This window comes from Numida meleagris, chromosome 22 (assembly GCF_002078875.1).
Source record: "Numida meleagris isolate 19003 breed g44 Domestic line chromosome 22, NumMel1.0, whole genome shotgun sequence".
NCBI lineage: Eukaryota > Metazoa > Chordata > Aves > Galliformes > Numididae > Numida > Numida meleagris.
In genome coordinates this window covers 5,808,176-5,833,514 of record NC_034430.1, presented here as the reverse complement: position 1 = coordinate 5,833,514, position 25,339 = coordinate 5,808,176, and the positions used below count along the sequence as shown (strand labels likewise).

The 25,339-nt window shown below is 44.0% G+C and overlaps 4 protein-coding genes across 10 annotated transcripts in view; 2 read left to right on the top strand and 2 right to left on the bottom strand.

Moving 5' to 3' along the window:
- GRHL3 (grainyhead like transcription factor 3) overlaps window positions 1–1,993 on the bottom strand; it is a 106,655-nt gene extending 104,662 nt beyond the window's left edge. Inside the window, exon 1 of the mRNA XM_021375291.1 lies at window positions 848–1,993. The gene's annotated coding sequence lies outside the window, so the exon portion shown is untranslated. The remainder of the gene's footprint in view (window positions 1–847) is intronic.
- On the top strand, window positions 2,175–12,761 carry SRSF10 (serine and arginine rich splicing factor 10). 5 transcript variants are annotated; one of them, XM_021375308.1, is made up of 7 exons: window positions 2,175–2,383; window positions 4,190–4,294; window positions 6,008–6,111; window positions 7,678–7,840; window positions 8,124–8,177; window positions 8,356–8,457; window positions 11,546–12,761. In XM_021375308.1, the coding sequence occupies exons 1-7, from the start codon at window positions 2,319–2,321 to the stop codon at window positions 11,562–11,564; spliced, it is 612 nt and encodes a 203-aa protein (XP_021230983.1). In that variant the 5' UTR covers window positions 2,175–2,318; the 3' UTR covers window positions 11,565–12,761. The 5 variants fall into 5 exon arrangements, with proteins under 5 accessions (XP_021230983.1, XP_021230985.1, XP_021230982.1 ...); XM_021375310.1 differs by lacking the exon at window positions 8,356–8,457 and having other exon boundaries at window positions 8,127–8,177; XM_021375307.1 differs by having other exon boundaries at window positions 8,127–8,177; window positions 8,356–12,761.
- PNRC2 (proline rich nuclear receptor coactivator 2) lies at window positions 13,375–20,443 on the bottom strand. Of its 3 annotated transcripts, none has more exons than XM_021375318.1 (3): window positions 17,226–17,383; window positions 16,334–16,538; window positions 13,375–15,588 (listed from the first exon to the last, which is right to left on the bottom strand). In XM_021375318.1, the coding sequence occupies exon 3, from the start codon at window positions 15,568–15,570 to the stop codon at window positions 15,145–15,147; it is 426 nt and encodes a 141-aa protein (XP_021230993.1). In that variant the 5' UTR covers window positions 15,571–15,588; window positions 16,334–16,538; window positions 17,226–17,383; the 3' UTR covers window positions 13,375–15,144. The 3 variants fall into 3 exon arrangements, 2 of the variants coding, with proteins under 2 accessions (XP_021230993.1, XP_021230994.1); XM_021375319.1 differs by having other exon boundaries at window positions 16,334–16,603; window positions 17,226–17,380; XR_002432464.1 differs by lacking the exon at window positions 13,375–15,588 and adding an exon at window positions 19,632–20,443 and having other exon boundaries at window positions 16,364–16,538; window positions 17,226–19,090.
- CNR2 (cannabinoid receptor 2) lies at window positions 20,514–25,332 on the top strand. The gene is made up of 2 exons (XM_021375297.1): window positions 20,514–21,195; window positions 23,199–25,332. The coding sequence occupies exons 1-2, from the start codon at window positions 21,080–21,082 to the stop codon at window positions 24,313–24,315; spliced, it is 1,233 nt and encodes a 410-aa protein (XP_021230972.1). The 5' UTR covers window positions 20,514–21,079; the 3' UTR covers window positions 24,316–25,332.

The following is a 25,339-nucleotide window of genomic DNA, read 5'->3' as shown; positions in this document are numbered from 1 at the left end:
AACATACTCCCAATATGTGCTTGTCGCGGCTTGTTTGTGAAGCTCAAGCACAACTAGACTGTGTTCAGATTCTGCACCACTGTTATCTTGCTAGGCTGAAGAACAAAATGCACAGGATCCATGCATGTAACCATTTTTCTGCTCACTTGTTCAGGACTGCCCTCATGGGGAGTTTTACTGGTGTAACTCTGCAATTATGGAATCACAGAATCATCTAGGTTGGAAAAAAGCCTTCAAGATCATCGAGTTCAACCAACAGCCTGACCTACCAAGTCCCATTACCAAACCATGTCCCTAAACCCCATGTCACTTGATGAATGTCATGCAATGAACGCTGCCCATTGAGCCAGCCTACCTACCCAGATCCCTCTGCATTGTCACGGTGTTTGCTCTGCAGGCATTTCTGTGGCTAAGCACCCTTTTGCAGACCTTAAATTCCATGTGAGTTAACATAACTAAGAACAGCATGGAACCCAAGACACTGACAAAAAGCATCAGGACTGCAGGAGGCCATGTAAGAGTTAGGCACGCTTCTGTTTGGAAGCTGCTGTGTAACTGCTGCTAACTATACAGTGACATACAACAACACAACACGGTTTTCCAACAGCATGCCTGCACAACAGTGAAAATCTTCAATGATCAAATGCTTTATCAGTAAGTTGTAGGATACAAAATCAGGGACACGTCAGGTTTATTTCTGAATGACTTTAACTAAATCAGACCACTGAACAGAATGCTTCTGTTACAAAACCACAATTCTTTGCTTTTGATTTGACATAAGATAGGACCGGTGTTAGAGCAAAATGCATATACGTATATTTGCGTTTAAAATAAACATCTCACTTACCTTGAAAATAAAGGTCTTACTGCTGTTCACTGACTATTCAAACATTCCCTGCACACTTGAAAATATGCTCCTCCCGTTTGAACTCCTCACCAAAGATCAGGCTCAGTACAGTGCTGCTGGTATAGAAAGCGGCGCTACGCTCCAGACTGTAGATATATCACTTGTTGAAAATACCACGTACTAAAAGCACATTCATTCATAGATGGAAGATAAAGTGATGCTAAGTCATTTTAATTTGAAGGCACCAAAAAACTATTAAATTCTTCATAGTCATCAGGTCTTCACATTTCCAGTGACTGTGCCGCCCTTCAATCCAACATTCCTCAGCCTCGGGACACCATGGATTTGGGGAAATCCTCAGCGCAGTTCTGTAGGCAAAGTTGCCCAAACCTGATGACTTGGAGCAGGTTGTGTGCTTTATCCTATTGCCAGGTTATCGCTGTTTCTAGATGACAAAGTCTTTCAGGTCTGGGCAGTGGTACCAATCCCCTTCCACGCAGCCAACTTCTGCAGAGGACTTCGTGAGAATATTGATGTTATTACTATTTGGATCTTATTCAAACTGTCCATTTGCAATTCTAAAAACTCTGAAGGTGTTCCTATCCATCACCACTATACACTCTTCGCTGGTTCCACTGCTTTTTGACATGTCTGCAGAAGGAATTTTTCCTGCTTTGCTATAGATGCTCTGTGTCACACACTCCCACATAACTCTGTCTCTAACGCTCTCCTGGCTCGATGTTCTTGTTCTTTTACAACTCGTGTACAAAGGCAGCCTGTATAACACACTGACACACGGAGCAGGGAGAGGCAGGGGCTGTTCCTTCTGTATCTGCGGATCTTTTCAGGACCTTCCCTTCACCACAGCAAGACGCAGCGCAGCCCTTCATGGTGCTTGAGGTAACGAGTTCAGCCACAGAACGACCGTTTATCAGCACAACGACCATTTACTGTCACAGAACTACCTACTTAACTGCTCCCACCACACACGCGACTTAACTCAAAAACGGCCGCTCGCCTCCGAGCACGGCCCCCCACAGCGCCCCCACCCGCCGCCGCTTCAGCAACGCACGAGAAGTGGCGCGCGCTTCCCCATCTTTGGGCGGGAAAAGCCAGCCCCTCCTGGCGCGCAGCAGGGCGCATGCGCGGAGGCTGAAGGCGGGAGGGCTCCTCTCCCGCTCGGGCTGCGTGTGCCTGGCGGGTGCACTCTGCACATGCGCGAGTGCACGGCGCGGCCGAAGCCGCACGCGCAGTGAGAGCTGCGCTGGTTTTGGCGCTCGCTGCTCCTTTCTGCGCGCAGTGCTTCTCGCGCGGATCTCTCGCCGGAAGCCCTGCGGGAAGTCTCGCGAGAGGCGGCGGGCGGGCGGGTGGCGGTGGCGCTGCGTGCTGCTCGGAGGGTCGCCTCAGCCTCGGCTCCCGCCGCGCCCGGGCCCTGCCGCTCGCCGCCCCTCGTGCCGCCGCCGCCGCCGCCATGTCGCGCTACCTGCGCCCTCCCAACACCTCGCTCTTCGTGCGGAACGTGGCCGACGACACGCGGTGAGTCGTAGCGGGCGCCAGCGCGGCGCGGGGGCTGCGCAGGCTTTCGCGGGCTCACTAGGCCGTGCGGGGCCGGGCCGCCCACCCCCCCTCCCCACAGCCCCCGCCCGCGCCGCTCTCCCCGCGGCGCCGCACGCTCCTCCTCCGCCTCGCGGGGGTCGCTTCCTAACGCCGTCCTGAGAACAAAGCTTGGTCGCCCGCGGAGCGCCGCTACCCGGGGTTGCGGGTGGGGGAGGGGGTCTGCCGGCCGCCGCCAAGCTTTGGGGTCTGGAAATAAATCGGCCATACTGCCCGAAGGCACAACGGCGCCTTCGTTGGGGGTGTCCCCGAAATTCCGCGCGGTGCGTTCCGTTACTGCGGTAATTGCCGCCCGCTCGCGGAAACGTTCCCGCTGGTTGTTACGGACCGCGGCCTCCGGTGGCGCTCACTGGGGAGAAGAGACGGAGAACGCTTTTCTCCGTAATAATTACGTTGTAGCAAAACTTAAACGTATGTGTAGGGGCTTAGCGTAGTGATTTTCATAGAGAGCGAAAAGAACTGAAAAGAATACGTTGCGCATGACTGTCGGAGTATTTGTAGCAAACGGCTGGATTTCTCCATTCCATTTCTGCAGCGCTGCACTTACGTTGTTGGTGATTGTGGAATTGGTATGGCATTCGCTGCGAGGTCTGGTTTTGTAAATCGTGAGCCTGAGCTCTCAAGCGTGCTGCCTGGATGGCTGCACCAAAGGTGTTCAGTAAACAGTGGCAAAGGCGTGGTTGAATGAATTAGGAACCTTATTACCATAAAGAATACAAGTAGCTTCAAATTAAAAGTGATACTTCTTGCGCAGGCTTTCTTTCTTCTTTGTCAGCAGATCATTTTCTTCTAGAAGTCATGGAAGAAGACTTACTTTCAAACTTTATTTTTAACTAATGGGGCTCCCTTTTAGGCTTTCAGTGTAAGCTTTCAGTTACATGGCACATTTCTGTTAGAGATGGTTTCATTGTGAGACCTTGAAGCTTGTTATAGTTACCTTCTGCTGTCATTGATAATGTACCGTGTAGATATTTTCCAACAAGTGAGAAAGAGGAATGACCATCGGTAACTTTTTGATATAGTATTGTGTTTATGTGACACGAGTCTTTCCCTGTTGTCCTAAAATGACACCGGAAAATATATGTAAAGAAGCTGATGGGTCTAAGAAGTACTCTGTTGAGGAGACAGCGCTTATTCCAAGTGGTGTCACAAATCTGTTGAACGGTTTTGTGTTCTGCTCTAAAGCCACATCTTTGCAACAGATGACCTAAGGGCATGAATGATTTCTCACTCCAGTTTTGTTCTTTGATGTGGCTGTAAGTATTGATTGTTCTACAGAAGTCGGTATGAGTGACAAAATTATTCTTGTGCTTTTCCTTTGGACGTTATAGTTCATGTTTGCACTTTGTAAAATCCATGTTAATAGTTAACATGATAATAATAGATTCTTTTTTTCACTTTCTGCCCACCTTTGCGTTGAATTGGCTTGGCTACTGTGCATCACTTCTCGTCTCTGTTTACACTTATGTTACTGAGTTGTGCTGAATGCTGGTTTCAAAATAACAAGGTTATCCTAAGCATCCTGAACCTTGGTGGTGTTCTTGGGAAGCCTAGTGTGTTGCTTTAGCAATGAACAACTCAAGCACTTCCCCCAGAAACTATTTTGCTACGTGCATCTTCTACCATCCCAAAAGATGAGTGGTTCTGTGTGTGTGTGTATAATTATATATATATATATTTAATACCTTAAATAGTGAGAAAACATGTAAGATATTTGTGATATTCTAGGTCTGAAGACTTGCGCCGTGAATTTGGTCGTTATGGGCCTATAGTTGATGTATACGTTCCACTTGACTTCTACACCCGTCGTCCCAGAGGATTTGCTTATGTTCAATATCCTTTCTTCAGATGGCTGATTAGTGAGGGGTGTTGAAGTTTGAAATTCAAGTTTGTGTAAGAGGTAACATATCTAAATGAAAAAGCAGTTTACTTTCATGTTGTATCTGATAAGTGTCTTATATGTGTCTCATTATTTTTGAAGATTAACTTTTCTCAGATTTTCTTTGCCTTATTGCAAAACTTAAATCAAGTCCAGTAGTATATAAGCTTTCTTATGTCACTGAAATTGATATTATGTGATTTAAATGAAAATTTATCACTGACTCAAAATCGTCTACCAAGTTCCTATTATAACTGGTACATAAGTAAACGCGCTTAGCAAACTATGGCTAGTATTTATTGTTAATTTAACAAATGGGAACTGGAATCACTTGATCAAAAGCAGATTGTGTAAAAAATGAGGTGAACTTTCTTTAATATTGTCCCCTAATTTACTGTCCTCTGTTGTTGCCTCAGAATGTAAAGCTGTACAGTAATGGCGACCCCAAAGAGAAAGCATGAAAGAACCTTTAGAGTAGAGTTCAACAATTGAGGCAAGTAGACAAGCCAAAGACCTCTTAAGGATCAGGCTTGAAGAGAAGGGACAGTTTGGGAAAAGAAAAAATAAAGAAAAGCTGGAAGAAGGACAAGCCATAATGGGAGACAAAGCTTCGCTTTATCTACAAAAGGGGGAAAAGGTTGTTTTTCAAAGTAAAAGATAAAGCCATCTGTCATTTTTGGCCAAGCATCTCATGACAAGTCCTTCTGACAAGCCCTTAAAGAGTTAAAGGTCAAGATGAAGTTGAATGGTGGCCAAGCTTAAAGGAGTCATACCTGATGTATCCTACAGAATAACAGTTTTTCTTCTGTTTGTCATGTGAGCAGTAATTTGATGAATGATGCTGGTTTACGCCATGGGCAAAACCTGTTACATTGTGAGTGCTGTTGTAACTGTGGTCTTGAATGAAAGTGCATTCATTCTTAGTTTATCAAGATACCTATGCCTACTGCTTGATAGTTTGTTTTCTGCATAGATGCTGCTGAACTGAGTTGCTATGAGGTGAAAGGCAACTGGCTCTTTGAGGCCCAATAGCCAGAAGGTGTGCGAGTTAAAGTACCAATCAATCTCACAGATAAAAATTAGTAATTATTCTGTTACTGATTGTTGGTAGTGCAGGGGTTTTAGTGTATGCTTTTATCTCAGGCTATTGAAGGTCTGTATATATGTCCTTGGCATTACGTTAGTTAAACTTAAAACAACCAGTGAATAAAAAGGGAAGTTTCATCCCAATTTTAAAATTAATAGACAAATATTGATTTCTATTGTTTGTGTGCCTAGCAATTTAAGAACTATGATTTCTTTTCAGTGAAGTCATTGTAGTGCAGAGAGCTGAATCACCATTAACAAATAATGCATTTTTGAGAAGGATACTGTTTTCTTCCTTACAAGTGGAAGAAGAATAAAGTTAGGGTATTGCATAGCAATTCCTTGCTGATTGATAAGTTCATGGCTCTATTGTGAGTTCTTTTTTTATGTAATTTATTATAATTTATATAATTTTGTTATAGGAGGTCTCAGATGGTGGTTAATTTAAAAAAAAAAAAAGCTGCAGTACATGCTAATGTGAACAAAGCATCCAGAAATAATGGCCTGTAAAACTACAAAGTAACTGATTTTTTTTTTAATACCAAATCTGTAAACTTCTCAAGTACCTTAACACTCACCACATTTGAAGATGTCCGCGATGCAGAAGATGCTCTCCATAATTTGGACCGAAAGTGGATTTGTGGTCGGCAAATAGAAATCCAGTTTGCGCAGGGCGATCGGAAGAGTAAGTGCCTCCTTGGGTATATTTAATCAGAATATGATTTTAGCCATAATGTTTAGTGCCAGATGACACATGTTATTAATTGTTATGATGCAGTATTACTTATAAATAGTACGTGGGGTTTTTTTTCTGTTTTTCATAGGATGGTTTGGATTTGAAGGCACTTATTAATGTATTTTGGCTAATTAAAACAGATAGTTAAGTATAACAGTCACCACAGTCTAATTCTTTGTACTAGCTGAATGTACTTAAGAACTCTCTGTGCAGCTGTCAAGCTTTTTTTTTTTTCAGAAACACTCTTTCAAAAATTTTACCTGTCAAAATGAGTAACCCAATTTAAATGCATTGCAATGTTTATATTGTGTTGAAGTGTGTTCTTGATTCTTTGTTGACATTTCCCAGTGCGGTCCAATTTCCAGGATTGAGGTAACATCTTTGTTTTCATTTGGCTTCAGGAAAATTAATCTTAAGGCATCTCATTTCAACTTGGAAAATAAGTCTTGTTTTCTGAAGAAAACAATTTTCTGTTACTCATGTATATATTCCCAATACGTAGATAGATACAGATATTGTGTATAAAAAAAGATGCTTTCAAGGAGTATAAGACATGCCTACCTATTGGTATAGAACAGAATTATAATATTCACGTGCAGCTTGTTAATAAAAGTGCCTTAAAGATTTTTCATTTAAAACTATCAAAGTAGCTCTTGAAATATGCACATTTAACTTTTACTGAACTCGATGGAAATGGTATACTCTGAAGAACAAGCTTTTGTCCCGTAGGTAAATGTTGGGATTTCTCTTTAAGTTTCTGAATAAAAAAATTAATCTACTTTCGTGTCAATAGAAGCAGTTAAATCGTAGAAAATGGAGCTGTTAGTACAGGTAGTGCTCTTAACAGCATGATACACTTAAAATATTTTGACTGTGTTTGTGACTTGTTATATAGGGAGGAGGGATACTTGTAGAATCAAACTTTTCTGTGTGGCATCATGAATTGCAGCTTCTGTATAAGTTGACTTTTAATTATTAAAGAAGACTATGGATCAGGTTTAATGCCTGGTACTGTGTTTAATTAATTCACTGCTACCTGCCACTTCTCAGGTAAGTTCAGGAATGCTAGGGTGTTTTGCTCATGCGTTTCGTTTTTCAGGCAGCCTGTCACTGTTTCCAGGTGGCCTGAAATCGCATTACAGAAACAACTCTATGTTCCTGGCTCTGTGAAGCATTCCAGTGTTCTTACTGTTTTTGCTGGGGTTTTTCTGTCTTGGTTTGGGTTGTTTTGGTGGTATGGGGGTTGTTTTTTGTTTGTTTGTTTTCTTTTTAGATTGGTATTACTCACAAGGCAACAATGCTTTTGTCCAGCATTTAAAGCAGCAAAATGCAAGTGACTTACTGCAATATCTCTCCTGTTTCTTGTTTCCTGTCCTTTTCATAAGTGTCTGCTAGAATCACTAACAGGTTTTCTACTACGTGTCAAATATATGGATAGCAGTAGTACTGTCACTAAAAGGGAAGTAGGATACTTTTTTAAAATGTAAAATGTTAAATATTGTTTTTTTTTTCCAGCACCAAATCAAATGAAAGCCAAGGAGGGGAGAAACCTATACAGTTCTTCTCGTTACGATGACTATGACAGATACAGGCGATCTAGAAGTCGGAGTTATGAAAGGAGACGATCTAGAAGTCGCTCTTTTGATTACAGCTATAGAAGATCATATAGTCCCAGAAAGTAAGTGTAGTGTGTGTTTGGCTTCAACGATGCAGCAGTCTCTTGGAGCAAAAACACCACACTGGCTATTTAATTGTTAAAAAATTTGAATGTGCTTTTTTTGTAATCACTTGTGGGAGTTATGTACTTGCATGCTATATCAAGTCAGACATCGAATGAAATGACTTTTTGGTTCATCAGAGAATAACTAAAAAGCAAATGCATGTTTTAAAAAAATTATTAATCACTTGCATACATACGTAGGTATTTGTCACCGTTTACTTTTTCTGATGTACCTTTCTAGCAGTAGACCTACTGGAAGACCTCGTCGTAGCAGAAGCCATTCGGACAATGATAGGTAAAATAATTTTTACACCTTTTAATTTGAAAACTAGATCACTGTATTCCCTTAATTGTAGGTTTAAAAAAAAAGTTTCTCCTGCAAAAAAAAAAATGGTAAACAATTTTTAATGTACTAGATGTCTAAGAATAGTGTTTTTACATTCAAATCTCCTCTCTCCCCTTTATTCTGATAGGTTCAAACACCGCAATCGATCTTTTTCAAGATCTAAGTCCAATTCAAGATCACGATCCAAGTCACAGCCCAAGAAAGAAATGAAGGCTAAATCACGGTCTAGGTCTGCATCTCACACCAAATCTAGAGGCACTTCTAAAACAGATTCTAAAACACACTATAAGTCCAGCTCAAGATATGAAAAGGAGTCGAGAAAAAAAGAACCAGCTAGATCCAAATCACAGTCAAGATCACATTCTAGATCTAGGTCAAAATCCAGATCAAGGTCTTGGACAAGTCCCAAGTCCAGTGGCCACTAATAATGAATCCATGTTGGTTTTAGGCATGTAAGATTCATTTACACACAGTTCAGTTTACTTAAATTATCAGGAATATGTTGTTGCAACAGTGCTAAAAAAATCTTTTCTTTGTCAGTTTTCCCTGTAGCAGACAATGGTTAAAATTAAAACAGTGTGGAGCAGCCACTGAGACAGAGGGAGAGAGAGAGAGAATGTCCTCTTGGTTACTTGTTATGGGCAGCTACTGAATTGATTGTGGTGTCTCAATGTATATTTTTGTAAAGATTTGCATTTTTAATGCTTAGATATTGGTGATGACTTGATTGGTCGTAATTTGCAACATTGTCCTGTTGAAAATGTCATACCCATAGCAATTGATACTAGTTTGTACTGAACAGTTAAACCAACTGTTTAACTTGTTCTTTAATGCTAAACTTTGTGATAAAATGGAAAACTGGACAGCTGTAGTGCAACACTGACTGCTGTGAAATGCAGACTGGTAATTTTATGTTTCCATTGTTCAGAGGCAGGTTTCTGTATTCTCCATGCCCAATGACAAGTAGGTTGGTAAATGGAGCTCTTTGGAGAGAGATTTTTGAAATTTCTCTGCCATCTGGAGAGATGGTACTACCGCTGCATATACTGCACGGGGAGAGAGTTGGTCTTGGAAGCTCAGAGGCTGTGCAGTGTTCTGACTTGTCAGTAAAGAGGCTTTACTGCTCTTGAGCTGGCTGCTCATACTATATCTGTGAGGGGGGGGGGGGGGGGGAACACCTTGAAATGGAAAATTAAATTCAGATTCCAGAAAATGACAGAGCAACTAAATATTAGGTTGTGTGTACATTTTACGCAGTTTTTGTATCTATTCTAAATTTTAGTGAGCAGTTAACCATGAAATTGCTTAGTTTTCCTGCTGTTAGATACAAGTAGATTGTTTCGAGTTGTGTGTGTACAGTATATAAGAACTCAACTTTTATGCCAATGACTCCTGTGGTTAGTTGGTGTATTCGTAGGTATACAACTGTAGCCATCTCTCTTCTTGAGTAACAAAGGCTTGCTTTTATACATTTAAATGTATTTAGTCAAGCAAGTCTGAATCACTTCTTCCTCAGAATGGCTAGTGGTTTGGTTACAAAATTTCATTTTACTTAAGAACAAGTGTTTTAAGTTGGATATGAACAAGAGCTGCATCTCTAGCTATTTAGTTTCACTAATGCAGTATATTTAGTAAATTGAACGTGAAAAATAACAAAAGCAGTGTGTAATCTTACCAGTATTTCTTTAGGAGGCAAGATATTTTGTTACGAAAATGGCTTTTGGCATTGGTTTTTTTTTCTATTTACCTTCAAAAGCCAGCATCAAACACCTGGTGTTCTGTACTGTCTGTAGAAGTGTATAAGGACACAGATTTCAAAAAGATCATTTTTAGAGAGATGTTTTAGGGTTTGGTTTTAGTGTGTTCAGCAGGGCCTTTGAAGAAATGCAAACGGCTTTTAAATATTAGCGGCGGAACGTGCTTAGGGGATTGATTCTAGGAACCTTAGTAAGTTTGATAGTATTTCTAACTTTTTTCTTTACTGTTTGCAGTTAATGTTCATGTTCTGCTATGCAATCATTTATATGCACGTTCCTTTAATTTTGTAGACTTTCCTGGATGTATAGTTTAAAAACAGCATAAAGTCTATTTAAAACTGTAGCAGTAGTGTGCAGCTCTAGCAGAGGAAAGTTGTGGGATTAAACTTTGTATTTCCTTTCTTATAGAGGCTTCTAAAAAGGTATTTTTATATGTTCTTTTTAACAAATATTGTGTACTACCTTTAAAACATCAATGTTTTGATCAAAATAACTAAAGACCCAGCTTATTTTCTGCTTGCTGTAAATTTAGCAAACATGCTGTAATAAAAAAAAAATGAAGGAAATACTGATCCACTGGAATTATTGTAGCTTTAGAATTTGACTCCAAAGCATGGCTAGAAATAGAGCTATGCATCCCTTATGGAGTAAAATCCTTACTATAGTATTTCAGTAAAGTCAGGAATTTATCATTTGTTGTCTGAATAAATATCATTTTCTATTTTTAAAGGGGTGCTAGATTAAATAAGAATGATAAGCATATGTTTTAGTCTAATATATTGACATTTCAGTTAACTTTCATTATTACTGGATAGACTCCCCTATGGTTTTAATTCAGATATTAGCCAGGTTATGAACTACTAAAGATCAGTGACTGAAGATCCGCATATAACTAAATTTCTCACAATGGCTCATTGTTTTACATTTGTCATATTAAAAAAAAAAAAAAAAGTGCCAGCAATGGTTCTCTAGCAGGTTGTACAACTTTGATGCTTAGAATTCAAGCTGCCTCCTGGCGCCTGTGGTATATACAACTAGTCCTTTGTCAGCCACTGAATAAAAACTATTCTGAGAATCACTTGAATGCTTAGGAAGTGTAAGAGTGGGCATACCAGTCGCTGAGCTGTGATTATATTGTAGTTGTGCATAGAAATGGCTTGCAACCGCAGAAAACACACACTTCTTTAGCTTCTGTAAATGAATATACTCTTCAGAACTAAAATTCTGCTTAAGTGGTTCACCTTTCTCTTGGGAGTGTGTGGTTATGTTTTAGTCAGCAACCCGCAGAGGATTGCTGTAACTAAAGTTCACGTTAGCCCAGCCAGAACTACAGCTACAACTACAGGGAGGAGGGAGAACATCTTTGTGGTCCAGGCTGAGTTTCTAATTTGTGTCAAAAGAGTAATAGTGACATACCTTAATTATGGTGTCAGCATGTCCTTATTGTGTGCCTCAGCATTTGCATATAGCTCAGTTTAATTTTTTTGTTTTGAAAATCCAATTCATTGCAAGTATAATGTAGTATCTGACAGTTCTGATGGTTCTTTCTTTCTCTCCCAGAGGTAGGACTAAACTTTGACTTGACTTGTGTATATGAACAAGCCAGAAAAGCCGAACACAAACCCACGATGTTTCAAGAGTGCATGAATAAAGATGTTGTCCTAGTTCTTGCTCCCATGGAAAAATTGTGAAGAAGCTGTTCTGTGGGCCTTTCAGTTGGGGACGAGTTAGCAGGATGTGGCCAAAAGGGCAGGGAATGTTTTACGCATTCATGCAAGTCAAGCCACAGCCCATCTAGATAACATCTCCCTTCCTTGATGCAGGTATCCTATTCCTGCTCTAAAAAAAAGCAGTAGCCTGTCTCATGCAAGCTACCTGCAGGTTATGCACAGCTGGAATGCAAGAACATGCAGGCTACAAAAGATCATGTATAAGCATCTTTCTTTTGGAGTCTCAAGAATGGTGGGAATTATGTTTTTCTGTGGTAAACTAGATTTTGTCATTCCTGCAAAATTTGTAGAATTGTAGTATGTAAAATTCTGCTGAAAGTAACGGCTGTGCTCCAAAATATTTGCAGTGTATTGATTTATCTCAGCAGTAATAGAAGGCTCTATTGGAACTTCTTTTTCACTAAAAGTCCATGCACCCAACTGATAATTAAAAATCTTAAATTTAGTGGTGAAGTAGCTGGGTGTTTAAACTAGAGACTATGAGAGACTGGTCTCTGAAAGCTAAATGTTATCCTTTCTATGTCTTTTAAATATGTTTAAATGTGCAGTATAATGGCTTTATTCAAAGTGGAAATTTTCAATTCAAATGTTATTTTGAACTCGGCTCTTGGGAAGAGCTTTTTTTTCTTTCCCTTAATGTTTTGTCTGGGGTAACAGCTTGGAATATACTCAGAGGCCAATTGGATTGATATACACTGCAGCTCTGCTATATGATTTTTGGCAGGAATGTTGCAGATAACGTTTTGAAGTATAAAGGAAAAAAATTGCACATTTTTAGGACATAATCACCCATTAATATTTGCTGGTTTTCTCCATTTATCTTGTAACATGCTTAAAAAGTCTGTAGTCCATTGCTATAATAATTGTCTAGAGATGCTCTTACTGATGAGACTATAATAGGAAGGGAAAACTATGTACCCTGTAGTGTGTTTGATCAAAAGATGCTAATGTTTTATTCATACACATCCTTTCTTCTTGAGTTTTGTGTTCCATCTGTGCAAATAACCCTGTGAATTGGGAATAAAATGTACAAGTTTTGACTATAACTTGAGAGCACCTTCTGACTTAATTATTACAGCTGTAGTCTGTTGCAGATTGGTCACCAAGCACTGAAATAATCAAGGATGTTTCCCCTCTAGCTCAGAGCACTTGAGCCAGCCACTTAAAGAGAGGTAGCAGAAAGCATGAGTGCAGCTGTACTCAGCTAAACCTGAGCTGCATCTACTTGGACTAGGTTGTCTTGCTTGCAAGCAGAGCTTTCTGGAGCAGAGCCTGACAGCCCTTTAACAGGTGATGAGGTTTTTCTGAATTCCATTGGAATTAGTTCTTGAGCCCTGGGTTTATAACTCACTGGCATGACATGAATGAGAAGGGTATCATTCCAAAAACATCCTTCATTGTGAAGTAATTTCCAGGTTCCTCTGACATTAACTGCCTAAAGAGACCTACAGAACATTCATCTGGGTTTCTAAGGTTGCTGCTACTTTTTACAATTTTCTTTATATGATTCGGGCTGGTTAGCAATATGAATGGCAGCATTTGCTAAGTTAAGCATTTGCTAAATACCAGCTAAGTTGCTGGTATTTAAGTGTCAGTGCTTTACAGAACTCTATAAAAAGGATGCCATCCCACTTTTCCACTACCATCTTAACATAAAACTTTTGGGAGGGGGAGTTCAGTTTATTTTTTTCACTTCTAATTTGTACACATGCAGTATATGACAATCTGAAATAGGGTATACACAATTATAACTGGGGTACAGCTCTTACACTGGTAAGGGTCCAGATGAGAAAGACTTGAGTTTAAAGACAGACAATTCCATCACATTTTGAATAACAGGTTTGTAAGCATTCAACCAGCTGCCACTGCATTTGAATGCACAGAAAAAAACATCTTAAGTAACATTCTATAATCAGCAGGACTCCCTTTCAAGTTAAACTGTTTTTTCAGTGGTTACTGGGTTTTTGCATAACCTCAGACTCCTATCACAGTTCAGTTGTGTTTATATTACATGATCAGCTGAACTGTGACAGCACTGAAATCAACATATTGACAACTGCCCCAGTTACTGAACTTAACAAATTTTAGTAAATACTGGGAAAAAATGTAGCACTGATTCATTTTAGAAACAAACATTTTAACAATACTTCAATGACGTCAAACTCTGTCCTTTGTGTTTTTTGTGACACATCCAATTTGCTTATAAGTACATTCAGAGCTTAAGTATCCTAAGCAGTTTTCTAAATTTTACCACAAATTTCTGAATAATTCTCTTTTGCACTGTGTTTATTTTAAAAATGATCTCATGACCAAGTAAAATGTACACATTCACTGTATAATAAGTGCAAGGCTACAGCCATAAATGTTCTTTTGTGTTTAACAAAATACTTTTTTTTTTTTTTTTTAGATCAGGCCATGTACTCAGCATGGTCACCTTACATTTACCAGTTTTGTACTAAAAATACCTCTGTGGGAAAGCCCAGCATAAATTTACATATGCTACAAAGTATTACATTTATTTACATGGCTCTCTTTTCCCTATGAAAACACTGTATACCTACCACAAGATACCATAACTTAAAATAATAACTATAGGGCAACACATTTAAAGTTATCTTAAGTAACTATGCCAGCTTTCTCACAATCACAAAAAGATACAAAAAAAATTTTTAGAATTTATCAGTGCATCAGAATACAAAGGATTTTTGGCAGATCTTTTTGGCAGTCATCCGGCAATGCAGTGTGTGTCATTAATTGGCACAGTCTAACTTGTTGAGGTTCCAATGAAATGAGAACGAGCTGGAGCAAGACTGAAATAGAGATTTCCTTAATGTGTTCTTCACCTTTTCAAGCACATGTAGGAATGTTTCTTAGAACTAAGTTTTAGTCACAAGCTTGAGTGTCAAATCTCACATGTATGATAAAATGAATAATCTTTGCATTTTCACTAGCAGCTGGGTAAAACTCTGCTAGGGAATTCTGCTCAGAAGAGTTTTAACTAGAAAATCTGATACAAGTTTAAAAGGCAGAGTACCTGACTTAAAGCTTTCAGTGCATTTTTTTTTCCAGTTAATGCTGCATTAAGTTCAGTAAAAGCTGGTCTTCCAATGCCATTAACAAAAAGGACTCATAATTTTTAGGGACAGTCCCATTTACTCTCACAGTAAATGGTGACAGCTCAGGATTTAATCAAATTAATTATAGAGAAAATGCCTATTTAACAGGGAAAACAACAAAGCACACAACTTTTGAGGTAAAACATTAGGAGAATGTAAACTTCCCCACCTATCCCCTTCTCTTTCAACTAACTATATGCAGCAAGAGCATCTACTTCTGCATACCTGCGCATATGCACTTTTGAATAAGTATTCTCAAATTTGGATCCCTGTAAATTTAAATAACTATAAAAAAAATATTTCAAGTTCCATCTCAAGCCTGGACTTTAAGCAGTGTTTTAAGCTGAAATGTCATTATTTCTTTATCAGAAGGCTTAAAAGAAACAGGTACCCAGTGGCTTGGTGGCTTAGGAAGAACACTTGGTGAGGGTGGCTCACTAAACTTTGCTCCAGCGTAGTTGTGACTGGCTTGAGGTGAGAAGAACAGGTTATGATTTGATAAATTAGGACTCCAATTTTGATCACTGGGGAAATGAACATTGTTCTTTCCTGCTTTCTGCATGGCCTGCCATGCACCAGACAAGGAGTTGCATCCATGTCCTCTTTCTTTCTTCATATAGCTCTTCTTCATCTGTGAATTCTGCTCCTTATTCTTCTGCCTGTTTTTAAGTTGTTGATGGTTCTTGGTAATATTTCTAGACTGGGGAACTGGAACGTTGAACCTCTCTCCACCACCCATTTTCAACTTAAATGTCACCTGTAAAGAAAGGGAAAAGTTTGGATTTTTCTTTTTTAAACCTGGGGAACCTGAACTGTAGTGCACTGTACCTTCTTAGTGGAAGATATGCCCTCTACAATGGCTTGTCTTAACAATTCTGCTGCTAATGGCTGACCTGCTGGTCATCATGCACTGATCCATCCTTCAGGAACTGTATGTAGACCACTCCCCTTTATCAATGCGCTGCTTTGTCTACCTAGTTATGAAAAAGCTGATCCTCTGGACAGCCCAGCCACTGGACACGCCACTTTTCCCCTCAACAAACTGCGCTACTAGGGAAATGTGAAAGATATACTATTCACAAAACACAATGTCAAATGAAAAGTCTTAGTATTTAATCCTTAAGACATTTAAACCAAGCCTATGTTATACTTAGACATCTGAGAGAAATCTGCACTGATAAAGGCATGCCCCAGTCTAAAAAAGACTATTTTGACTCCTGATACTCCTAAGGAGTTACACGTCAATGAAGGCAATGTAGGGGTGAGAGCTACTTTCCAGAACAGATTTTTCTGGGAGGAGACTAGGGGGTAGCACACAGAGGCAGACCTGAGCACACCTGTGGAATACAGATTAAAAACCCTAAGTGAAGGGAAAACACATTAAGTGTGAAGCAGCCATTTGTAACTGGATCTCTGAAGGAGAAAGTGAAATGCTATCACATATTTGGCACCTTTGTGCTGACTCTCCTGCAATTATCCTATTCCCTCCATGTCTCATTTACCTTTCTCTGGTCTTCTCAGATTCCACACTCTCCAATTCCTGCCCCCTTTCTTGCTTCCAAGCCTGAAAGAGTAGGTGCTGCCTTTCGCTAGACTCCTTCCTTTGGCTAGGAACAGAGGTTTTCATGGGCCGATCCGCTGTATTCAGCCAGGCAGCCGAGCCCAACATCGGATTCTCGGCTCTATACTCCAAGGGGAGAAGTCCAACTGCATAAATGAGAGAGTCTGAAATCAGGCATGGGGAACAATTGCTTTCCCTTTCAAGTTTGGAACTACAAAAAAAAAGAATTATCAAAAGAAGATAAAATTCATAGAATTAACAGTCAGTTGTGTCTCTCTTAGTTGTTAAAGCTGAAAATACACTTCAAACCTGGCAGTACGCCAGGTTTTACTTTATTTATATTAACCTTACTGTCATACGTAACATTCCACAGAGAACGGCATTTTCACCCTGCTGCTCATATCTTAGTCCAATAAACATTTTAATTAGGGAGAGAAGAACAAGAACCTTATCCTTGTTCTCATACGGAAAAAAGTCAACTACAACGGGAAGTGCTCTGGGAAGAAACCCGAGGGGACGAGCCCTCCCCTGACGGCACGAAGCCCCCAGCAGCGTCCCTCGCCCAGCAGGACAGAGCACTGACCCTATCGCACCGCCAACGCCTCTCCCACTCCGGCCTCCGGACGCTTTCCCACCCGTCAGCCCCTTTGTTCGCACGTCACTCCTCGTCAGCTCTTAAACAATTTCGCGCTCGGCCCGTGGCTCACCCTCTCCTGAACTCCATTCTCAGGGGCCGCGCTCCCCTCTCCGCCCCCGTCCCAATTCCAACAATGGCGCGGCGCCGCGAGCACAACATGGCGGCACCCGGCCCTTCCACAGCGCCCTACCCTTACCGACTTCTGTCCTTCCCGTCCGCCTGCAGCCACAGACACAAGCGGGCTCTTCCGAACCGATCCCGCCGCTCTCCGCCGTCACTTCCCCGAACCCTCGCGCAGCAGAAACCTACCACTCTGCCGTTTCTCTGCCTCCCACACAAAATGGCGGCCGCTCCCGTCGCCTTTTAAAACATCGCCTCTCTCCCCGCCTCCCAGCCCGGTGTGCTCCAGCCAATAGGAGCGCGCTGCGTAATCCCTACAAGCCAATGCGGAACAAGTCCCACCCACCGCCAGGTTGGGGCGGGGCCTGGTTCGAATCCCTGCAGCGCGGGAGCGGCGCTTCGCGCCTGCCCGGAAGCGGCCTCGCCCCGTGTTCGCGCAAATCCGACTGAGGGCGGTTCGCTTTTCTCTTGTCGTTCTATTTCCTGGCGCCCGTTGTTAGGTCTGAGGGCCTTGCGGTGGTTCTCATTTAGAAGACCACAACGCCTGCTGTAACCAAACACTTCAACCCCAGAACCGCCCCAGCCACCTCAGACACGGCCCAGCACTGCATGGCACTGTTCGGCTCTGGTCACAGTTGGTACGTTCAGATCAGCGAAACCATCGCCTCATAGAGTCCCAGAGTCGTACGGTTGGACACCTCAGGACCCAGCCCTGAGGCAGTGACTGCACTGAGCTCTCTGGCACTCTGCGTGGTTTCTGCAGTGGATGAAAGGAGCAGAAGCTGTGGGCCATGGAAGCATCAGGTGCTGCTGCATCCTGAAGGCCCAACGCCGGCCTTGGTCCTCGCTCAGGATCTGCCTTACTCAGCCCCTCCTCTCTGCCCTCTATCACAATTCTACTGCTGTGTCAACTGAATGAGGCTCCTCCAGCCATAACATTCTCATCAACCACCCATCCCTCAAACAGAGCACTGCAGGAGACAACATTTTGCATAAATGTTCCTTTAAATCCTCAGAGCTTCATTAGCCCCAAACTGAGATTGCTCACAGCTGTTTCAGGGGAAATCCCTACCCAGGTGCTGCAGGAAGTGAGCAGCACAAAGGAATCATGTGCTCAGTCACCAGGGACTCCTGCCCCAGTTCAGACCCTCAGGTGACAGGCTGCTGATGGCACTGAGCTTCAGAGAGCCACACACACACACAAAAAAAGTGGGGTTGTGAAGGGCCCTGTGACATATCTGGAACCAGTCTGCTGTCTCCATCAAAGCATGAGGCAAACGTTAACCAGGGCTACAAGCCACCTCATGATGGAAGTATGTTGGGTTTGTGTTCTCTTAAAAGTGTGCACAAAAATATAGAATAAAAGACCTTTTAAGTCTTGCCACATATTGAGTCTGGTAGAGGGCCCTTGTTTCTCAATCAAATACTGAATACAACTCAGGAAACCCACATCAGTGATCCGCAGGAACCAGGTGGGTCTTTGGAGCTCTCCTGAGTAGCTGTTGAGGAGAGATTCAAGACAAACACCCAGCTGTTCAATACTGTGTACTTTAATTTCTGAAAGCCCCTTGTCAGTTTTTAAAGAAAGCAGAACACCTAAAGACACCTTTTCTGTGAGCTGTGAATGCGACTTCAGTCAGCATCCAGCAGCACCAGAGCACATCACCTCCAGAGTGAGGGATCACTCCTCAGCACTGCTGGGGTGGAGCTGAGCACCTTTTGTGTGCCCGCAGAGCACCTGGCTCAGCACACAGCTGCGTATGTGCACACAGCACCCAACTCAGCCCCTCAGCCCCAGAGTAAGAGCTCCACAGACATACACAACCCCCGGAGCTGTAGGGCCTAGAGGGTTAAAGAGCTTTGCTGAGGCTGTATCAGAGCTCCAAACACAGCACACCCAGGCAGACTGGTCACACTCCTGTGTTCACCATCTCACAGCTCCTGTTGGAACACACAGCAGTGAGTCACAAGAGCTCATGAAAGCCTTCAGCCCATTTAAACTAGCTGACTTTTCATCCTATCAGCAGGAAAAAGCATTTCCACCTTTTCAGTGCACAAAGAGCAGTTCTCAGGACAGCTCACCCAGGTGCAGGCACTGCCTGCGGGGATGGAGGGTGAGCCCAGCTTCTTCTGCTTCTGAGCCACAGTATGCAGAAGATGATAATGCTGTGGGTTTTTTTTTTTCTCCTTTTTCTTTTCCTGAGCATTTCCTCAGGAGCACCAGCTCACTGGTGCCTGGGCGTGCTGCTAGCTTCAGTACCACTAAATCGGGTGCACTGAATTCAGCCACACCACCTGACAGAGGAAGACGTTTAAGCCCAGCAGAGCAAGGGCTGCTACAGGAGCGGTGCTGTGGTTGGTTCTACGGTTGTTCAGTGCCAGCTGGCAAAACAAACAAACAGGAGGGGAAAAAAAAAAAGAGGAAGAAAGAAAAAAAAAAGTAGAAGGTGACCTTTGTGGGAAAATAGAATTGATCACTAACCTCAGCAGTTGGCATGGGGTGGGGAGTTTCCAAGCCAGGGCTGCTCGCAGCTGTGCTAGCTGCAGATGGGGGAAGCAAACTCAAGCTGGAGGGGAACAAAAAGTGTTCAGGCTGCAGAAGTCAGCCTGCCAGTGCGCACCAAAGCGCAGGTCGGAATGCGCTCCCGGATGTGCTGCGGTGAAAACGTTTCTTTCTTCCGAGCTGTCACAGAAGAGCAGTGCTCTGGCCGGGCGGGGGCGGTCGAGCTCCGTGCACGGCAGCCCGGGCACCGCAGCCGCCCAGAGCGGGGCAAAATCCTTCGGGTTTGGGGGCAAGCTCTCACGTTCCCGCCATTGTGGAGCCCGTGGGCTTCCAGGGCCGGCTCTGCTCCGTGTCACCGTCTCCTGTTCCGGCTCTGCAGCAGAGATCCTACTACACGGACAGCCCCAGGCAGTGGGAGCACAGCCCTCCTCCTCTGGGCCATGGGTCTGACGTGCCCGCAGGTCCGACTGTGTCACTTAGGCCATTTCCTTCCCCTACCATTTACAAAGAAAATATGACCTTACTCTTCCGGCATCAGCAGAGCACATTGGTGCGCAGAGAAGTGGCCTCAATGGCATAGAGAGGAGAATTCGTGCAGCAGTTCCCCATGTGTGACAGCTGTTCCCAAATTGTCTGCCTTCTGACTCTTTTCCTTCCCCTGCTCTTCCATTCCCTCATAGACATCAGAAGATCCTCGAGATCTCTTGCCTCGAAACTGCGTGAGCACAGGGGAACCAGGGAGGATTGGGCATCCGTGAGTGTGGCTGTACAATGTAGCACTCACAGACTGTAGCAATCAGAAGGACTAACACGATGGAAATAGCATTACAAAAAGTGGAAGGAAAATACAGCACCCACCTGGATTGGAAGATTTTGGGCTCGCAGGAAAAGGCTCCCACCAAGGAGGGATCTCCAGTAAGAGATCCTTCCTCGGGGGCAGTCAGCCCTTAAATGAGGCCTAAGAGGGGTGGAGCCAGGCTTCTGGTCGCACAGGTGAATTGCCTTCACCTGTGCTCCCAGGGCTGACTGGGTCTTTCCTCCAGGTGCTCAATCAGTGGTTCAGGCCATGACTCAGCAGTTCCCATACACAGACAGAAGCAGAACACAGACCCAGAGGGAACATGGAGAAGGAAAGAACATCACACTTACCAAAGAATGTGAAAGAGAGCAAAAAGGATGTGCAATGATGGCTTTGCAGTGCAGGAGAATAACACATAATTATGCACAGAGCCCAGATGAGAGCAGAAGCACTGTGAAAGAAGGGGGAAGCAGCTGCAGCTACAGGAGCTGCCCTGGGCTGGAGCTGGGAAGGCTCTGGCCACAGGAAGAGGCAAGAGGCTGGGTCCCAGCCCCGGGGACGTCCCACAGCCCACAGTCCTCTTTCTCACGGTAAAGCATCGTGCCATTTACATCGAGCCGCAGTGCTGATGTGGGGAGAAGTCGGGATATTCAGGACTAACTGCACTGCACTGTGTAACAAAGGGTGGAATTTTTTTTTTTTTTTTTTTTTGGATGAATACTTTCTTAACAAGCACAAAAAAAGGTAAGTGTTTCAGTAGCAGACTGGAGGCTGACTCTTTACAGCTGGTTTTAAGAAATATTAGCATTAAATATGTTGGAGAGACTTCCAAATGCTTTGCAAACGTGAGTGGTGCTGAGCTCTGAGGCCAAGCACTCTGCTGGTTGGTGTTGGGTTTGGCTCCACACGGGATTTCAGTGGAGCACTGCTCTGCCATGTCATGTATTTCATGCTGGCACAGTATTGCAGCTCTGCAGCCATGTGCCAGCATGCTTTGGATGCTGTCTCTGCAGTTACACGTGGGCAGGTAGTGACTGAAAACAAATAAAGCAAATAGTCCTCAGTGTGGCACTTGTGCCATAGAGTTTTTAACATCAGGAAGATAACTGCTGAGCATTGATTAATGTGGCCAGAGGGACTAGCGGGGATGAACAGCTATTTCCAAAATAGTGCCAAAACTGTGCAAAGAGGTAGACCTTGTGCTGAAGCAAGGCCCTGTGATTTCCCTGGAGTTGGAGGGAGGACTAGGGGAGTCCAGTCCAAACTGCAGAGAGCTGTCCTTGTCACTCAACCTGAGACACAACAAATATGGGAAGAGGAGGTCTGAGCTGCCTGGTCAGTGACTATGAGCCCAGCACAGTGGCTGCATTTTGAACCTAAGGGCTTCTCTTAACTGACAGGTTAATGGAGAGAGCTGTCCCAGAACAGTCTAATAATGGGAGTTATTTTGCTATCATAACTAAAGTTTCTCCCGATGCAACGCAGCACAGGGGACGGCACTTTGCTCGCCTTCAGGCTCTTGCCTTTTGTTCAGGTAGTTTCCAATCTCCTCAGTACAGAGTCATAGAATTATAGGATCATTAAGGTTGGAGAAGACCTCCAAGATCATCAAGTCCAACCATCCACCTATCACCAATATTTCCCCAGTAGACTACGTCCCTTAGTGCAAAACTAAACATTTCTTGAACACTGCATTGTACTGTTCTTTGGACACTACATAAATGCAGATATGGAGAATTTAAGATAGTCCTGGGAAAGCTGTCTGCAATTAATAGACGTCAAGGTGGAGTTTGCTCAATTAAGAGCTGTCTTGGTTTGGGTGGCAGGGTTTTGTTGAGGCAGTTTTGGGTACCCAAGGTGGCAGCGTCCCTGGTGAGCCCTGAGATGTGTCAAAACCCACCTGGTTGCACAGTGGGGAGACAAGGGCTGCCAGATTTAATACTGACATTGAGTAATTACTGCTGCTTTTGTAATGTTCTGCAACGAGCTGCAGGAAACATGAGGTGCTGAGGTTGGAGTGCAATAGCTGTGGTCCTATGTGGTTGCCCCATGCCAGAACCTGACGTAAGAGGAGAGCAGTTTGCTGCAATGCTAAGCCACATTTCAGCTCAAAGTCCAGGACTCCTCCAGTCCAATATGCCAAGAAATGCAAATCAGGATCAAAATGCTCTGGGTGTAACAAGCAACCGAACACCCTGCAGCTGCCAATGTTCATTCTCCAATGGGCAGGTGGGAGCAAAGTGTGGGGTCAGGCTCTTCTCAGCAGGTCCTGCACAACATCACAGGGTTATGGGTGTTTGCAGCTGCTGCAAAGCACAGGAACAGCAGCAGCAGTCAGGGGAGTGGGCACTCAGTGGGGAAGGAAGTAATGGAGACAAGTAGAAACACCTCTTGCTAAGATGTGGTGGATGTGGTCTTCTAGAGTTACTGCTGTGTTGTAGCCTCCAAAGACAGCTGCTGTCCTTGCTGAATGAGAACAAGCTCTTCAGTGTGATGAAGACGAAGGGATTTGAATGCATTAAACTGCAGAAGTGTAGAGAAAAACAGGACTTGGCTGCCACAGCATGCACTGAGCAGCTCCACACCCCCAGCAGGCATTTCCCCATCACACTGCATTTGCCTGAGTGTAGGTTGCAACAGGATCATCTCCTTTTGCGTAAAAGGAGGGATACCACCAAGAGGACTGAATTTACTACTTGTAGAGTTCCTGTAGGGCTATCCCTCACCTTCTCCTCAATCTTTTTCAGAGCACCTGGAGCACAGGAAGCCAAAACTCTCCCTGCAAGCTCCTGGCTCCAGTTAACTACAATGGGTAATTGTGAGATGTATGAAAATGCCTCCAAATGCATTGTGAGCTCCAAGAGCATGGAATGCTTCATGGTGCTCAGCACACAAGCACAGAAGATCAGCATTGCCACACTTTGTGGCCTCTTTGGGACACTGTGCATTTTTGAGAACTGTCTGGTGCTGTACCTGATCTTCTCCTCCCCTGGCATGAGGAGAAAGCCTTCTTACATCTTCATCAGCAGCCTGGCCTTGGCAGACCTCTTGGCCAGCATCATCTTTGTAACAAGTTTTGTTAACTTCCATGTCTTTAATGAAACCGATCCCTCTAAAGAATTGTTCCTGCTGAAGCTTGGAGGGGTGAACACATCTTTCACGGCTTCCCTGAGCAGCTTGCTGCTAATGGCCCTGGACCGCTACATCTCCATCAGCCGCCCCTCCAAATACAAGCTGCTTGTGACAAGGAAGAGAGCGTGGATGGTGCTAGGGGTGCTCTGGGTGATGTGTGTGGCCACTGCCTCCCTGCCTCTGCTGGGCTGGAACTGCTGTACACTCAACTCGGTCTGTTCCGAGCTGTTCCCGTTTGTGGACAACAACTATCTGTCCTCTTGGATCTGTCTTGTCATGGTCCTGCTGGGGTGTATAGTCTGCATTTACACACACGTGTTGTGGAGGGCTCACCAGCACGTGGCATACATGGGGAAGCACCAGGAGCAGGTGGGAAAGCAGAATGCCAGGATGAGGATGGACATCATGCTGGCCAAGACTCTTGTCATGGTGCTGACAGTCCTTGTGCTGTGCTGGTTGCCAGCCCTCATTCTCATGATCTACAGCATCTTTGTAAATCTGAATAATCATCTGCGCAAGGTGTTTGCTTTCTGCAGCACCCTCTACCTGCTCAATTCCATGGTGAACCCCATTATTTATGCCCTGCGGAGCAAGGAGCTGTATTCCTCCCTGAGGATGCTCTTGTCCCGGTGCAGGAGGCAGCTGAGTACCTCAAATGACATCCCAGAAGCAGAGAGTGTTCACAGGCCCTCCATGATAGAGACCGTCTGTGAGGACGTGCGTGTCATGTAGGGATGCAGCGCTGGGAAGTCTGAGCTCAGCCAGAGGAATGAGTCTGGATCATTTCTCTTTTGGATTACTTTTCTTTTCTGTCCTTGTGGAAGTCCTGGGAGGTGACAGATCACATCATGGACTCAGCTGTTACTGATGTTTTCTTAGACACTGGGACACAAAGTGCCCAGACCTGCACAGACTGCCAGTCCCAGGGCTGCCAAGACCCAGTGCCATGTCATAGTGTGCCACACACAAGGCAGAGGATGATGCCATACCTCAGAACAGCAAATCCTGTCCACTTGCCAGTAACCACCTGACTCTTTTTCTTGCACTCAGTGATGTCTGCCTCAAAATATAACCGAATTCAAGTGAAGCACTCCACAGACTCTGAGGCTCTCCAGCAGTCCCCAGGCATCACAAACTGCTGTCCCATGCCATTGCTGGGCATGGGAAGAGTTACACAAGCACTGTCAGCAAAGCTGTAGCTGCATGTCACTGCGTAGTAACAGTACACGTATTTATGCTCGCCTTGCAGACTTACAGAAACTTCATCTCTGCCACACATTGTTGGATGTTACACAATTAAACATTAAAGCAATTTTTCAGCCTTTTCTTCCACTAACCTCTGTCATGCAGAGTCCTCCAGGACAGAGGTTTAATAGCAACAAGGGGCAGATATCCTGAGCATGAAGGAGGCAATAGATTCTTTTGCAAATCACACAGAAGCAGCAGCTTTGGCTGCAAAACCTGCAGGCCCTTTGCCAGTGCCCTGAGGGCCACGGCGCTGCCACGGGGCCAAGCCTGCCTGGACTGTCTGGGCATGGGCGTGAGGCCCGTGGACTCTGCCCTGGCTCAACTGGAACATGCAGGCACTGCAGCCCAGGAGTGAGGGATCTCTGGGAGGCTGAAGTGCCAACCCCTCGGGCTTCCCTTTCTCCTCACAGAGTGCAGGCAGCAGTCAGAGACATGCAGTGGGGCAGAGGTGGATGGGGAGGGGGAGGGTGTCCTCTGGCCTCGCTGCTGGGCAGGCCACAGCCTCGAA